The sequence below is a fragment of the Eufriesea mexicana genome, unplaced genomic scaffold, assembly GCF_001483705.2.
Source record: "Eufriesea mexicana isolate 0111107269 unplaced genomic scaffold, ASM148370v2 scaffold620, whole genome shotgun sequence".
Taxonomy (NCBI): Eukaryota; Metazoa; Arthropoda; class Insecta; order Hymenoptera; family Apidae; genus Eufriesea; species Eufriesea mexicana.
The window spans coordinates 201485-219062 of NW_016908778.1; the positions used below are offsets into that span (position 1 = coordinate 201485).

The 17578-nt window shown below is 28.5% G+C and overlaps 1 protein-coding gene across 1 annotated transcript in view; it reads left to right on the forward strand.

Annotated features, from left to right (window-relative positions):
• Positions 1 to 222: 222 nt before the first annotated feature.
• LOC108546182 (putative inorganic phosphate cotransporter) overlaps positions 223 to 17578 on the forward strand; it is a 58961-nt gene continuing 41605 nt past the window's right edge. Inside the window, exons 1-3 of the mRNA XM_017898132.1 lie at positions 223 to 298; positions 8483 to 8604; positions 16378 to 16678. Coding sequence (XP_017753621.1) covers positions 238 to 298; positions 8483 to 8604; positions 16378 to 16678 — 484 coding nt within the window. The 5' untranslated portion in view covers positions 223 to 237. The remainder of the gene's footprint in view (positions 299 to 8482; positions 8605 to 16377; positions 16679 to 17578) is intronic.

The following is a 17578-nucleotide window of genomic DNA, read 5'->3' on the forward strand; positions in this document are numbered from 1 at the left end:
TAAAGTAGCTGATAATTATCATTTTATTTATTCACTGGGATACGTTACTTCAGTTTTCTTTCGAACTCCGGTGAAGCAAACATTCGAAACTAATTGCGAAGAAGTGGGATAGATTTGTAAGGAAAAGGAGAGGTTGCATGTCAGTGGGCGGGGAGTAGGTATGTATGATATAAGTATCATCGAGTAAGAGATTAGAATTTAAACAGTCTGTGTTTGTTGGTATTAGAAATTACAACCATGAAGAACGAGGAACTTGCTGAAGAACAAAATGCGGGAAAAGGATTAACGAAAAGTCATGGTAAGTAATGTAGTTTTAAGCATTGTACTTTCAATTACATTTAGGTACTTGAACAATTACGTGCTATAATTTTTCTAAACTCTATATTCAATTCGAATAATTTTTCTAATTTAATTTGGCAGAAGCATTTTAAATATATATTTAAAATAATGTTCATAATTTTCAATTTTTTTGTAGTTATTAATATCAAACGTATTAACTCTGTAATTATTTCTATATTCGAAATTCGTAATTTGGAGTAGAATGTCACTTCGTAATTGAATAAACATATTTAGCGCCAAAAATGGTAATGATAATAATAAAATTAAAAAATTTTATAAATTAATAGTTGAATTAATCTTTTTGTGTTACAAAAGTAACACTTTTATATCATTGCTTCATAAATTTGTCAGTGTAATATTTTAAAGTAGTTTTAAGAAATCCTTTTAAATTTATTTCGTCTTGGATAGATATAATTATTCTTTACGAAATGATTTATGAAAAGTTTACAGTATTAGGTAATCCCAAATACAGTTCGAATAATAATAGAAATTATTTTTTCATAATGTGCATAATCGTAAAATAGTAAAAATAAAGTTCAGCAGTGTAATTTTAAATACGCAACATAATATACCCAGAGTCAAAGGTTAATTTATCTGCGGTAATTTTTATACAATTTGTACGTATTTATTAATTCTTCAATTCTTCCACTGATCTTATTTTTAACAATTCATATTAACGTTCAAATTCTTCACGTTTGAAGGAGACAAAATTTATACGTACGATGCGATTTTATCAGTGACTTCTTTTTATTTTCATGAGCAAAGTGTTATTTAATACTAAACATAATATAGACCTTAATATGCTTCTTTGAATTATCCAGTGTCTTTGAAAGAAATTTGTAAGATAATGAATGGTTTTCCCATTGTTTAATTTAGACTTATGGTATTAAATTTAAGTATCGTATCATATATAACATCATAATTGATGATTATTGAATATTATCTTCACGATATAATCACGAATTAATCCATTTTAACATATTGTTCAATTAACATATCTCTAAATGTGTTAGATAGCAAAGAAAAGATAAACATTTTTGATTGATTCAAACGTTAAAGAAAGACATTTTTTTTTACATTCTTAGCAGAAACTAGATTAAAATTTGACTTGAAATTTCCATATCGTATCAGTTTTGTCTCATATTTCTTCAGTCATGTAGTACAAGGTATTACAAAATTTTTAAAATTAGTTAATAAATTATATGTTGAATTAACATATCGATAAATTTTTAATGCGAGTTTGAAATATTGAAATACGTATGTTATACGATGATTGTCAGCAAATTTCGTGATAACAAATTCGTAATAATAATAATATTCAAGACACAATTGAAGGGAGCGTGATAATAGTAATTTGTTTATTGCTATTATTACATAATTTTTAAGGTGGTACACATTTTATAACGTTATTGCATAAATTTTATATTATTCTTAGTAAGCCTGATCAATATATCCATAATATTTTTAAGTAAAACACCATTAACAGCACACGAGTTTTATCCGTGTATTAGAGTTGATCTATTATTTTTATTTACTTATTTGTATTTATTCCTTTCTATGACATAAATAGATTAAAATACCAAATTACTTTGTCGAAAAATTTCAAAGAATTTTTTCAAATATCAATATCAAGTTAATCATAAATGACCACATAAATCTATTAAAAGTGAACATAATTTCAATTTATTATATTTGAAATAAGTATAAGTTACAATTATATTATTATTATAATTTTTATTTATAAAATTTATTATAATGGGCAAGAATAATTTATAATTTAACATGGTTTAAAAGGGTACAACGTATTACAAAAAGAATTTAGCATTATGAAGGAATTTAAAAAAAAAGCCGTTTGAATCATCATTTGATATCTATTAGTATATAACTCGAGGTTATAGAGGATGTTACTAGAATAATGGTACAGTCGGTCAAGTAGTGATTTTACAACGTAGACAACGACAAGTCGGAAAAGAAATAACATTTTTTTATCTGAGGCTTTGTTTTCGAGAAAAATGAGATTGAATATCTGCCAAGCAGATGTTATTAACTGCTATCTGTCATTGTTACTACCATTTTTACCGTTGTTTTGTATTGTCAGTTATACACAGATCGAAAATGCTTAGATGTGATTCTTACTTGAAAGAGTGACCGATCTTATCTTTATTTCTGAAACGTTCAAAATTAAATACAGGATCGACGCAATATTATAACGAATTATAATAAGAAGGATAAAAAATTCGACAAATCGAAAGTTATAGTTAGTGTTAAGAGCAACTGTTGGATCTTTTTCAAAAACAAAACCTTCAATGAAAAAATTAACAAAATTATTTTTTACAACTTATTTTTGCATGTAGAATAATTCTACATAATATCAAACAACCAGCCGATTGCACCATGATTTTTGAGACACTCTGTATTGGTTTGAATCTGTTATAAACGTATAACATAATAGATTAAAAAAATTGATCTTCTCACACAGATACATGATGCATGAAGTGAAGGGAGAAGAAAAATCATTCTCAAATGATTTTATTTTTTTTTTCGTAGAATAATTGGCTTAATTATCTGTCGATTTAATATGAAACGTAATAACTATAATAATTCGAGAAAAATATTCTTTTGTAAATAAAAAAGGTATAATTCGAAGCAAAATTTTTAAATTCTTCGTAACTCTGAATATTCAAAAACCATTAATAGTCATCGTGAAAAGAACAAATGTCTATATATGAGTTGTACTATTTATAATTAGTAAAATTTAATTTTACTAATTTTTTTTTTAAATTAGTACTAATTTCACTACAATTAGTGAAAGGCGCAAATTATTTTTGTATTTTTTTATTTCAAGTAAGAAATACTAATAAAATCTTAAATAGACTCTAATAATGAATATGTATGAAGGAAATAAATAAGAATAAAATTATGATATAAATATTTGATAAATTATGGAAATATTAATCCTTGAAAATTAAGCGAATTTTACATTATTTTCGTATGCTCGTTTCTTGCAAATATATAATGTATTCTGCAAATTAATTTAATTTTGATTGGACTAATATTTACTTGTCTGCGTGATTTTTTAAATTTCGTACAAAGATCAATCTACAGATACACATATATATATATATATACATATACACATACAGATACACTGTAGAATTTTATAAGACGTATAATCCTCCTGTAAGTATGAAGAATATTGTGTTTAATGGATTGATTCTTGAATTAAATGATAAAAGTCAAAAGATAATATGTGTAACATTTGTAGCTTCCCATTCTTCAAGTATGATTCTTTCAAATATTTCCTAACTGATGTAGAGGAATGGTGGTTGGGAAATAACATTTCACACAGAGTCTCTGAGTATTAAACAATAATGGTATATTTGGAAGTAAAAAGATCGGTTATTGCTATAAAATTCTGATGACTAATTCAGCTGATATCACATATATATACTTCATTTCTGTATTTTATAAATTTCAAATATATATTTAAGTCGTTTCTGAGTTTCTCCTTATCAATTTTCTTAATTAAATTTTATTAATAAATTGGTATTTAAGTTGAAAATATGAAATTTTAATTTATTTAAATTTGCTTAAATCTTTGAGATTTTATACATAATGGTATTTCAATAAATGGTAATAAGGTATTTAAAAATGACAGATTTTGTTAAGAAATGTTTTAAATGGATTTTTATATAAAAATTAATGATTTTATGTAAATAAAATAATTGCGATATATATATAATTTTTTTTAAATTAGTACTAATTTCACTACAATTAGTGAAAGGCGCAAATTATTTTTGTATTTTTTTATTTCAAGTAAGAAATACTAATAAAATCTTAAATAGACTCTAATAATGAATATGTATGAAGGAAATAAATAAGAATAAAATTATGATATAAATATTTGATAAATTATGGAAATATTAATCCTTGAAAATTAAGCGAATTTTACATTATTTTCGTATGCTCGTTTCTTGCAAATATATAATGTATTCTGCAAATTAATTTAATTTTGATTGGACTAATATTTACTTGTCTGCGTGATTTTTTAAATTTCGTACAAAGATCAATCTACAGATACACACATATATATATATACATATACACATACAGATACACTGTAGAATTTTATAAGACGTATAATCCTCCTGTAAGTATGAAGAATATTGTGTTTAATGGATTGATTCTTGAATTAAATGATAAAAGTCAAAAGATAATATGTGTAACATTTGTAGCTTCCCATTCTTCAAGTATGATTCTTTCAAATATTTCCTAACTGATGTAGAGGAATGGTGGTTGGGAAATAACATTTCACACAGAGTCTCTGAGTATTAAACAATAATGGTATATTTGGAAGTAAAAAGATCGGTTATTGCTATAAAATTCTGATGACTAATTCAGCTGATATCACATATATATACTTCATTTCTGTATTTTATAAATTTCAAATATATATTTAAGTCGTTTCTGAGTTTCTCCTTATCAATTTTCTTAATTAAATTTTATTAATAAATTGGTATTTAAGTTGAAAATATGAAATTTTAATTTATTTAAATTTGCTTAAATCTTTGAGATTTTATACATAATGGTATTTCAATAAATGGTAATAAGGTATTTAAAAATGACAGATTTTGTTAAGAAATGTTTTAAATGGATTTTTATATAAAAATTAATGATTTTATGTAAATAAAATAATTGCGATATATATATAAAACAAAATAATAAAGAATAAATATAATAATAACCAATCATTAATAAATAATGAATTATTCAGATGAGAAACCTTATGGAGCTTCAACTTCTTACGTAGCATCAATGTCATCACCATCTTCATCTTTATCATCTCATTTGTATCATACTTTTTTCTTGTTTCCTTTTTTATTATTTGATCTGACGCGATTCGGAGCTATATTTATAATTAAAATACTAATAAAGTATATTATATATTACGGATATATTACAAAATAATTGAACTAAAAAATATACTACACACTAGAAATATTTATATATTAGTTAAATTATATTATTATATATTTAAGCAAAATTCAATTGCTTGTTCATTGTATAGGAATAAGTTAAATTAATAATATCCAATTTTACGTAGTCAAAACATCCATGTAACACGCTCCTTTATTCAACTTGCAGTCTGGCCGGTGCTGGAGCAACTGTTTATTTACATATCCTTCGGAGTTGCAGTTAGTTGCATTTAATTCTTTCTGTAAAATAAAGAGGAGACTTGATATTTTAAGATGTCATAAGAATGAACGTTGAATGGCACTGAATGGATAACGAAAAGCTATAATGAAAATTAAAAACATTCAAAGTGTTATAACTAAAAAAATATTGCAAACAAAAATTTGAAACTTTGCTCAGTTTCAGGGTGTACTAGGTAGATTTCATTGTATCATTCACTGTGCAATTATAATGAACATTTTTAACAGAGGATAATAGATACATGTAACTTGCCACAGTGCATCGTTTCGGCTATCGAAATTAGGCTTCGCAGGAAACTTGAACAATTCACGCTGGGTATGGAATGTGTTAAATGCTAACGTTGACTGACTCTCAACTCCGACAACTCCGACAACTCCGACAACTCCGACAATTCCGACAACTCCGACAACTCCGACAACTCCGACAACTCCGACAACTCCGACAACTCCGACAACTCCGACAACTCCGACAACTCCGACAACTCCGACAACTCCGACAACTCCGACAACTCCGACAACTCCGACAACTCCGACAACTCCGACAACTCCGACAACTCCGACAACTCCGACAACTCCGACAACTCCGACAACTCCGACAACTCCGACAACTCCGACAACTCCGACAACTCCGACAACTCCGACAACTCCGACAACTCCGACAACTCCGACAACTCCGACAACTCCGACAACTCCGACAACTCCGACAACTCCGACAACTCCGACAACTCCGACAACTCCGACAACTACGACAACTACTTTTTTTTTTGTTACCTGGAGGAAATTTTCAGAAGATGCTCTGGCCATCTAGGGGAGGGGATGGGGTTATGTGAAATTTTTACTTATTAAAACCTCCACGGCGGCCAACTTTCCTGCGTTGGGGGAGCACCGGGTACTCGGACGAACACAATCGGTGCTCCCCCGGGGCATGCACTTATTTGGGACCCATCTCGAGGGGGAGGATAGATTTCACACCACCTCGAGAACTCTAACAACACTGATAACTCTCTCTCTCTTTCATTCTAATTGCCTTGTTTAAATTAGCATTGTCTCTTGTTTCAAACTCATGTTCTCTTCCTCAATCGCGTATTTTTTATGCAAAATCCGCAACTTCGTCCCCGGCGGGCTAGGTATCCTAAACACTTAAACGCATTTCTAGATTTTCGCTCTTTGCTCGCACATAACACTGCCTTACATATGTCATCCATGACAGATGTAGGACTACGCATTCTCTTTTATTACTTCAACCCTTAGCACCAAAATATCCTACACTGATGTAACCATAATAAAAGTTTATGTAATTTAATAACTAATATTAAATTGACATAAACTAATATAATTGTATTATTATGGTATAGTTTATTTGAATGAGAAGATAGTGATAGGTAATTTTAATAACCAATATGAATTTTAATAATTAATATTAAATTAACATAAACTAATATAATTGTATTATTATTGTATAGTTTATTTGAATGGGAAGACAGTGATAGGTAATTTTAATAACTAATATTAGATTGTCATAGACTAATATAATTGTATTATTATTGTATAGTTTATTTGAATAATAAGACAGTGATAGGTAACTTTTTGGTTACATGTAGATATTGACCCAATGTTTAATATAATTACATAAAAATATGATGTGAAATAAGAAACAACAGTAGAAATTATAGTTTTTACTATTCAAGTTGGGAATTATTTGCATCTTTTAAGAACATTATATATTTCTCTTCATATTCTGTGTGAAAATATTTTAGTCATATTATTACAGATACTACGATAATATTCTCTTAATGTCAAATCGTTTAGAATTGCAAAATTAATATCTATAAATTGGTGGGAAATTCTGTTTGTATTATACGTATTATGTTAAATTGATATTACTCGACTTTTAACAAAAACTGGAAAAATTGAAATTTTTATCATTTTTATATTCCTCCATAAATGAAATCACAAATGTCGTACTTATTTTTAAAACAATAATAATATCCTGCACTACCACATAACATTATTTCCTTTATAAGAGTAATATTTTTAAAATTATCATTTTAATAAACTTCATTCTTTCACTACTTTTATAAAATTTGTAAGTATGATAATATTACAGCGATATAGATTATATCTGACTATTTTAGTCGAGAGTATAATAGATTTAATTTATTTTAACCAAGGATATTCCATTAATCCATCGCGATTAGTCTGAATTTCTTGCAAACGATATGGTGATTTATCGTTGATCTTGAACTCATGTTTATTCATTGTTTTTATTTCATTGGCCTCTATTGATCTCGAGAGACGATGGTCTCTCGTTTCAACTATTTCCATAAACCGGTGGGGTGCTATAGTAGATATCAATGGGTCCTTCTCAATTCACCAAAATTATTGGTTCCTGTGTTTTTATTCTCTGTTACCAAAAACATGCAGTTGCTTTTAGACAAATTAATATTATCCTTTGTTAAAATAGAAACGTAATTATATACCACCTTCATCGCCTTATTTTAATTATCATCCATATGTATATACTATAACACATTTAATTAACTCTTTCGCTCAAGCCTATGGTAATTACAAATTATGTATATGAATAAATAAGTTATCGTAATATTATCTTAATTATATTATTTTCTATAGAAAATCCTAAAATAGTTATTTCAATTTTTTTGCCATTTTAGTATGGCACTTGTTCAGGTATTATTTAGGCAATGTTCTATGGCAAAAATGTAATCTTCGTTTTTGGAGAAAATTATGGTGATTTTGAACATAATGATATACATTGGTATGCATTGGTATGCATTGGTATGCATTGGTATGCATTGTTTTGCCTTCTTTTTCGAGTTTGGAATTGTTACTTTATTTTCTATGCCACATATTTATACAAGTTTTCTGTCTTTTTCTTCTCCTTCTTAGAACAATAAAATTTGAAATTTCAGGTGGGCTCGGAATCAGACATCTGCAAGTGTTTCTGCTTTTCTTAGGAATGGTAATTGGATACTGTCTTCGAGTGAGCATATCGGTAGCTGTTGTTGCAATGACAAATGCTAATTCATTCGAGGTAAATTGCACATGGATATAATTTGCATAAAGTCGTTAGATAAATTAATATAGTGTCGCTGTTTGTAATCAAATGATCATCACAAATGTTAATAACGATATCATTAAACTTACTTTTCATTATATCAATTGTCAAAAATGTAAAAAGATTAACCATATAAAATATCTCGTGACTATATTTCCGAGATAAAATTATTTTCTTTATTTTTTGATAAATTCGTAGATTTTTATCATTGATGAAAAGTTCGAGGTCTTATTGCAAAAGCCTTATTTTATAATAATTAAAGATATAAGAAATCTTCTGTTTCTCTCTACTTTTTGGTCTTTTAATATTCTTAAGTTACGTTTTCAATGAGATTAAAATTATACTTTAATAAATAAAAAATTCAAAACATCATAAGCAATAATTCTTATAAAATATTGTATAGTTATATACAATTGTTACTCTTTGTTATTAATATAATATAATTACTTTTTCGTGAAACATAATTCTATAGTTCGTTAAATTTGTTTTTAATAATAATTGCTATGAGAATGTAGCATAACAAAATTAAATTATATAGTATATACCACGTATAATAAAATATTATATTTGTATTTTAAAATGCACGAACTGATATAGCAGTTAATTTTGTTTTTCTTTTATTAAAGAATGAAAATGCGATTATGTATAAAGAGATATTTGAATTTTTGTTATTAAATTATTGCTTAGGATATTATTATACCACTGACAAGGTAAAAAAGAAATTGAAAAATTTAGAATGTTTCGTTTATACAAGTTTTTATTATTTTACGTTATAGACCAAATTTGGACATTTTAATTAAACAAATAATTAAAGAATAAAATTAATAATTAACCCCTTACACTATGATATAATTATGAAAAACTTTGAATTGTAAAATTGTTTAATTTTAATTAGTCACTAATTAACCTATTCTATTCATTATAGAATTATAAAAATTCTTAGGATTTATTCAAATTTTGTTACATATAATTTTATTTTAATATGAGATTTAGCATGAAAAATTCACGACGAGTTAAATTCGTTATCGCAAGACAACACGATAAATAAAATAGTATACGTAAATTGTATATGTAAATCGTTAAAGTAAATACTTACATACGCATGTAAGAAATATAAAAATATGAAATAGATATAGGTAAAGCAAATTTTAAGGAAATTTTATATATTTCCAGAATTTTTATGTTACCACTTCCAATATTAGAGTTGAAAATACAAACTATAGACAAGTGTCTAGTTTCGGTATCAAATGCTGGGAAATATCGATAAAAATAGTTTTACAAATAAAAGAAAAATGTATAAACATTAACATTTACTTGTTAATATACTTTGTGTACGAGTTTTACACGAACACGAAAATATCCTAAAAAATATAAGTAGTATGGAAAACTATTTGAAACAAAAATTACAAGGTATTAATAATAACAAATGGCATTGTTATTTATTTGATCTAGTGGTGATCTTGGAAAGCTTTATAGAGGTCATGGATAAATTTTTTAATAGAAACCTACATTTTTGATTACATATTCTTGTAACTGATGTTGAGACCTTTCAAAGTATTTCCTGCACATGTACTTTGTGTATGTCCTTCCTGAAATATGATGTTTTAAATTTGATCACCTTGATGTATATCGTCCGACTGGCAGGTAACCTCCTAGCAGTGATATATGTATATAAATATGTATATTCAGTGGTAGACAAAAGAAAGTTTTAAGTTAGCATTCATGCATACAAGTATTTGTAACTTTTATGCCAACTATAATATAACAAATACAGTAAATAATGAAAGTACATTTATGTAAAATTCATTGCTTTTATAAAATATAATTCCTTCTTGTAAAATTATAGTGTTTTATGCCAACTATAACATAACAAATACAGTAAATAATAAAAGTATATTTATGTGAAATGTGTTGCTTTTATAAAATATAATTCCTTCTTGTAAAATTATGGTGTTTTATGCCAACTATAACATAACAAATACAGTAAATAATAAAAGTATATTTATGTGAAATTTGTTGCTTTTATAAAATATAATTCCTTCTTGTAAAATTGTGCTTTGTACTAATTATAATATAATAAATATAGTAAATAATAAAAGTATATTTATATGAAGTTTTTGTTGCTTTTATAAAATATAATTCTTTCTTATAAAATTATGGTGTTCCTTTGTACCGTTAACATTCAAGCTTTCTTTTGTTCGTTACTGTATATGGCCATAATACTTAAGTTGGAGGTACGACAACTTTGTGATTTTATCTCGGAAATAAGGTATGCAAAATACACGTGTACGTAGTGTTTTAAGAAGGTATCGATGTCAGCTGTAAGAATATGTAATAAAAAAAACAGGTTTGTATTAAAAAAAATGGCGCGTAACCTTCACAGGACTTTCCGTTGCTTCAAGGTCAAATAAATATTGACATCGCATATTTCTTCAATTTTTACGATCTTTCCAACACCTTTTTCTCTTTATTTATTTACGTGAAAAATCGATCTAATTAATATTTCAATATTTGACTGTCCGTGATGGAAAGTCCATTTTCTACATGAGAAATTTTATTAAAACAATTGGCATTTTCGATGCCAATAAAGCGATTAAAATCAAATATGTTCGTGAAGTATTCAAAGTTCAAATATATCTTTTCTTATAAATTTTATAGAGTTAATAGCAACATTAATTTCTTACATAAACCTATATCCACGTTATATTTAAATTTTGGACTAAAATAAATTTTATAAAGTATCAAATGTTACTTAAATCTGCGTGGTACACGTGATGTAATTAATTAAAAATATTTCATTGCATTATTAGATTAGAATCTAATATTTCTATGCGATAAAACAAAGGAAACGAGTTCGTGTTATGTGGACTCGTTTGTATTTTTTGTGACGTCAAGTACGTGACCTTTGGGAATACTAAATGTTGTTATTGAACTAAAGAAAGAGATATAAATTTCCTGTTAGTATATTTTACCTAAAAGAATTGAACAATTGAAAATTTACTATTATTATATTCTGCGTAAAATAATTGAATTGAAATAAATTTTTCTACTTCGTACAATATACCGAGTGAATTGCAGAAAAAGCACGTGAGAAAAGTAATTTTGTATACAGTTTCACAAATTTTATAATTATTTATTTAATCTGATTCAAATACTTCAGATACTTTCATTGTGACTTTATATAATTGCGATAATATAAAGACACAATCAAATAGATTAAAATTTAATTTTTGTAACTAGCTACAATTTGAGAAAATGGATATTTCAAACTTTTGCAGCAATGTTTCCATGGCATTGTAAAAAATATCGAGATAAATTCAGCGACCTTAAAAATGCTACTCGTTCACACATTATATAACGTTATGACCGTACTATATGTAGATATACAATACAGGACGAATCATTCGATCTGTTATAAATAATTTTCTTGAAAGCAATTAGGTATAACATAAAAATTTTCTTTTTATAAGAAAAGTTTCAGAAGACAAAAAGTGATACTATATTTAAAATATTTCAAATTATACAGTTAGTGATACGTGATTTTACATGCGAATGTCTATAGCGATATTTGATCCTAAATTGATAGTTTAAAGGACGTTCGACATCGAAGTATTAGAAAGTAATAAAATCAAGTATAATACAAATCATTTGTAACATAATGCATAATATAATCGATGAAATTTACGTAAAATAACTTTTACATTTACATAGTTGGAAAGATATCTAAAAATTATTTAGCAAACATAACCAAATTATTTAGTAAACATAACCAAACATTTAGGGAATTTAGAATAGAAGACTTTACTCTAAATCTTTTTTACCTCGTTATTTCAAACTTGTATTACATGGCATACGACACGATTAATCATTTTAAATTAATCATTTCAATCGATTAATTCTTAGTTATAACGTAATTACTCGTCATAAAATATTACCGAGACAGGACTGTAAATAGTAAAAGATGCAAGTAACTAGTTGGATTTATTACTAATGAATTACGACGATTTCAAACAACGGAATATTTTTAAAACAGCTGACTCAATCTTGCAGGTTGTAGAGTAGGAAATCTTGCAAAATAAAATTGCTTCCTCTAGGCACACGTTTTCCGTTCTAGTATGCATGAATGTTATTCGATATCTGGTTACGCGTTCAAGTCGAGCAGCGCGCACAGCGCTGCGAGCGCCTGCGTGTGCGGCGTGTACCACTATCGAATACGGTTCGTACATACAGTTAGTAACGGGAAGCGGAGCGATGGAAATTTTCGATTGAATACATACCTATTCACCTGTTAGACGTAAATTATATAATGAAACTGATATAATAGTTTAATAGCACTTATGACGAAAGAAAAACTTTACGTTTACGTTTATTGGATTCCTCGGTTTTTGTTCTGTACTCCTTTTAAGATAAATAAATAAAAATGTTCAATGTTAATTGATTTTCTACTAATTTTATTCGCTGGAACGTGCAAGTCAATTTGAATACGAAAACTATGAAAATATAGAATATACACGGGATAAATATTTAAATATTTTTAAATACTTATATAACATACTGTAGGATGGAGGAAACTAGTTTTGAGATATTAAAACTGATAGAACAACAAAAACAGAATAACACAAATACAAAACTCATAAAACTAATTTTACTTAGCAAAAGAACACCAAGGTAACGCAATGAAAACACACAAAGACGCACTCTAATTTAACTCTCTTTCCAACACCGAGAGACACACGCTCATGCCGGCCATAATTAACCCTTTGCACTCCAGAGGTGACCTTCAGTCACCATTTCATAAAATTTGGAAGATCGATATTAATTAATATATAAGAAAAAAAATATTGTAACAGTGTGCGAGGTATCGAAATCAAATAATTCTACAATTTTATTATTATACTATTCTTTATTTACTGCTCAAAAAAGTATCGTCAGTTTTTTAGTAGAGAATCTTTGATTTTCAACTCTTCTCTAGCCAAAAAATCGTCGAGTGCAAAGGGTTAATTTCTAAGGACTCTGTTTTGGTCGTTAAGGGCCCAACTTTTACGCTTTTCTTTACCTACGATTCATCTCCCCGTATGGACCACGCAACTTAATTTTGTTACCCAAAATAATTTTTCCATTTGCTTCTAGAAAATATTGATCGATTTATAATTTGTTTTTGTTGCCAATGGGCGATTCGCAATTTCTTTCGAAATGGTACCCTACAATATAAATATTTATTTTTATTGTAATAATGTAATTTAATTGTAATTTAACATTTATTTTTATGTGTAAAATAAGACAGTTTTTACAACACTGCTTTTTTATTGTCGGATAAAAATAGTCAAAATATTAATTTTCTAATAAAATTAAGTTTTAAAAAATAACATTTTTAACAAAATTAAGTTACAAACTTATAAATTGAATTTTTAACAAATGATTTCGAGTCATCTTGACGAAAACGAATATATGCTAAGTAAGACTTAGACGTCAGTATATATGTAAGTACATGAGAACAAAAGACAAGTCGTGCTTTCGCAAAATAGGAATTTAGTTTTATTTATAAAATAAAAGAATAAATAAAAGATAATTGAGCAAAAAAATGCGAGAAAAATATTAGGAATTCAATTCAAATTGAATTTTTCTAATTATTGATAAAATTAACATTGATCTTTATCAAGTAATATCAACATTAATCAAGTCAAACATATATCTATTTATTTTTATTGTACTATTTTAATTATTGTCGTCCATACATATATAATCGACGTAATCGAAAATTAATTCTTTAATTTGGATGAAAACCTATGAGTATATATATATATATCGTAATTGATTATATATGCAAAAATCTTTCTTTTTCACATATATCACTATAAATAGATGAAATCGGCAATTATAATTTTCCACATGAATTTTCCAGTATGACTTTTACAATTGGTAACTTTGATAATTTTTACAAAAAGAATTTTTTGGATCAACGAATCAAGATTCAATAATAATACGATACACGATAATAGCATAATTTGTGAGTGTTGGTTTTATATGTGTGAATGCGAATGAGATTGAATAAGTGAAACTCATTTGCGATGATATAAATATATGTGCGAGTGCAGTCTAATATGAATGATGTTTGAAAAAATGTTTAGAAGAATGTGCCACAATAAAACAGTTATGTGAGAATTGTCGGAGAGGAAACATGGGTATGCAACGGTTAATAAACGTGTGAGAGAGAGAGAGAGAGAGAGAGAGAGAGAGAGAGAGAGAGAGAGAGAGAGAGAGAGAGAGAGAGAGAGAGAGAAGAATTTTCTAGAAAGTGTTAATTATTTTTTTTTTTTTTAAATAGTTTATTGCGAGTTGTTTTCATCCTTCAAATATTTTTATCTAAATATACTAATGTGTTAACTGTTAAAAAACGCAGAAGATACCGGTGTCCATTTCTATCTACACATTGAGGTATGAGGGCAGAGTATTTGAACACTTTAATGGTTTGAATACTATTAACTCTTTGCACTCGAAGATTTTTTGGCTAGAAAAGAGTAGAAATTCAAAGATTCTCTACTAAAAAACTGACGATATTTTTTTGAGCAGTAAATAAAGAATTGTATAATAATAGAATTGTAGAATTATTTTACTTCGATATTTCGCACACTATTACATTACATTAAATTTGATATATTAATTAATATCGATCTTCCAAATTTTATGAAATGGTGACTGAAGCTCACCTCTCGAGTGCAAAGGGTTAAACGGTGAATTAAATGATATTATTTCAATTTAAATATGTAAATATCTTAAAAATTATTGAGTAGTGGCACCTATAATCATATACCTTCAGCATCAGGAGAACCAAATTTACCATTCTGCTAAATTTGAACTAAATCGGTGATCCGAAGTCCTTGTACTCTCCTGTTAAGTGGATACTTCATAACTTTCGGTACCCTATTTTTCAGTTTCTACATTTGAAAACAGGTAGATATTCGAATATCGAAATATCTCCAATACTATCTTACGATGTGTATATAAATATTGTAGAATCACACAGTCCCTACTCGCTGGAGAGTACCTCGGAATACTCAAATTCACTGCGGTCTGTATTTTCTATTCGATTCTCAATAACGCGTAACTCTCGCAATCACAACTCTCGGTCTCAACTCTCTCAAGGACTACCTCAACTCTCTAATGACTATCTCCAAACTCTCCTCTATCTTCCAGAGCGGGCCCTTTTAAGCCCGTCTGGAAGGCAAGGGCCTCCCCCGAAGGAGGAGAAAGCTCCCTCCACGTAACGCTCTGGGGTGGAAGGGATTCCTCCTTCAGGTTAGGCTCTCCGAAGGGTCACCCACGTGGGAACCCTTCCCGAGAGGTGCCCACGGACGCGTCACCACCGGTTTACGATGGGGAAAACCGGGGTTGAGCGAGGCTACCTCACATGGCCTGGCCCCAACTTCCCCAGGCTCGTCTGGCCGTCAGACGCTAACGGGGCCTCTATACCTGGAGAAGTTAAAAAATATCCTACAATATTATGTTTCTATTTAAGAAACCAAAATTAACGCGTCCACCTACAGGAAAAACTCGTTTATTTTAAACCATTTGTTTCTTATTCGAAACATTTTTCCATCCAGCCAATAGTTTACTAGTATATAGCATTTAAAATTGTTCACTTTGTACATGTAACTATCGTTTACTAATTTTAAATATTTTTCATTAATTTGATGTCGAACGAGAAATAATTAAAAATAATGAAAAGAATTCTTTTATTGTTGTAATTAGGTATTCCCTTGGGACAGCATACAACAGTCAACGATCCAAAGTGCATTCTTCTGGGGCTACACCATAATGCAAATACCAAGTGGCTATATAGCAGCGTATTGGAGCGGTCAAAAGTTACTCAGTGTTGGATTATCGCTTTGCGGAATTTTGCAAATTCTGACACCGATTGTCGCACATTATGGGGGTTACATTAGCGTCTGCGTTTGTAGGGCAGGCATAGGTCTCTGTCAGAGCTGCCTTCTACCCTGTGTACACACTCTTCTTTCCAAATGGGCACCCCCGACTGAACGTGCACGACTCGGTGAGTACTATTGTCAATACCTTTCAATTATTCCATTGTTATCTGCGTGTTATAGAATTATTACATAATTATGTTAACACTTTGACTGCCAACTACGAGATATCTCGTAGGTTGTTTATTTTCCCAGGACGCCTACTACGAGTTATCTCGTCTCTTTGTTATTTGCCATATTTGTACACCTACGAGAAACCCGTAGTATAACTGTAGTATAATTCAAAAAGAAAAAGTTTATACAAGTTTATTCATGCAGAATAACATTTTTATGGTTTGTGATAATTTTTAAAACAATCTTGCATCCCAACTACCAGATAATTCGTAACACGTTTCTTTAAAAAAAAACTATTTTTTAAGCTTTTTGATTATTACTATGTACTATAAATGGAGTTTTTAATAATATAACATGGTTAAATCAAATTGGCTTCTTAGACCGGAATCGTGAAAAGTTGCGTGGCAGTCAACGTGTTAACACTTTACTGGCTATATATTTATCAAATCGCCATTACGCTACTGCCGTCAAGATTCACGTAGGTTCTACTGCTCGCCAACGGTGATATTTACGCAATTGTTCGCAACATAAGGAGTTGCAATGTTCCCTGATCGTCAAATGTTGCTTTGCAATAATATGTCTATCTATACAAACTTCGATACGAAGCATCATCGTCAGTGAAAATAAGTCACGCGTACGTGACAGCGGCTGGCAATGTGTTAACACTAGAACTACCAACCCAGTCAAAATGACTGGTCCCAGAATTTTCCTTTTTGCAATCACCGAACACATACACCTGCTTTAAGAATAAAATTGGTATCAACTCGTATTAAGAAAGAATTGTAATCAATATATTCACTCGTATTCATCGTATCGTTGAAATTACTATAATCTGTGCACGTTATAATTAGGTA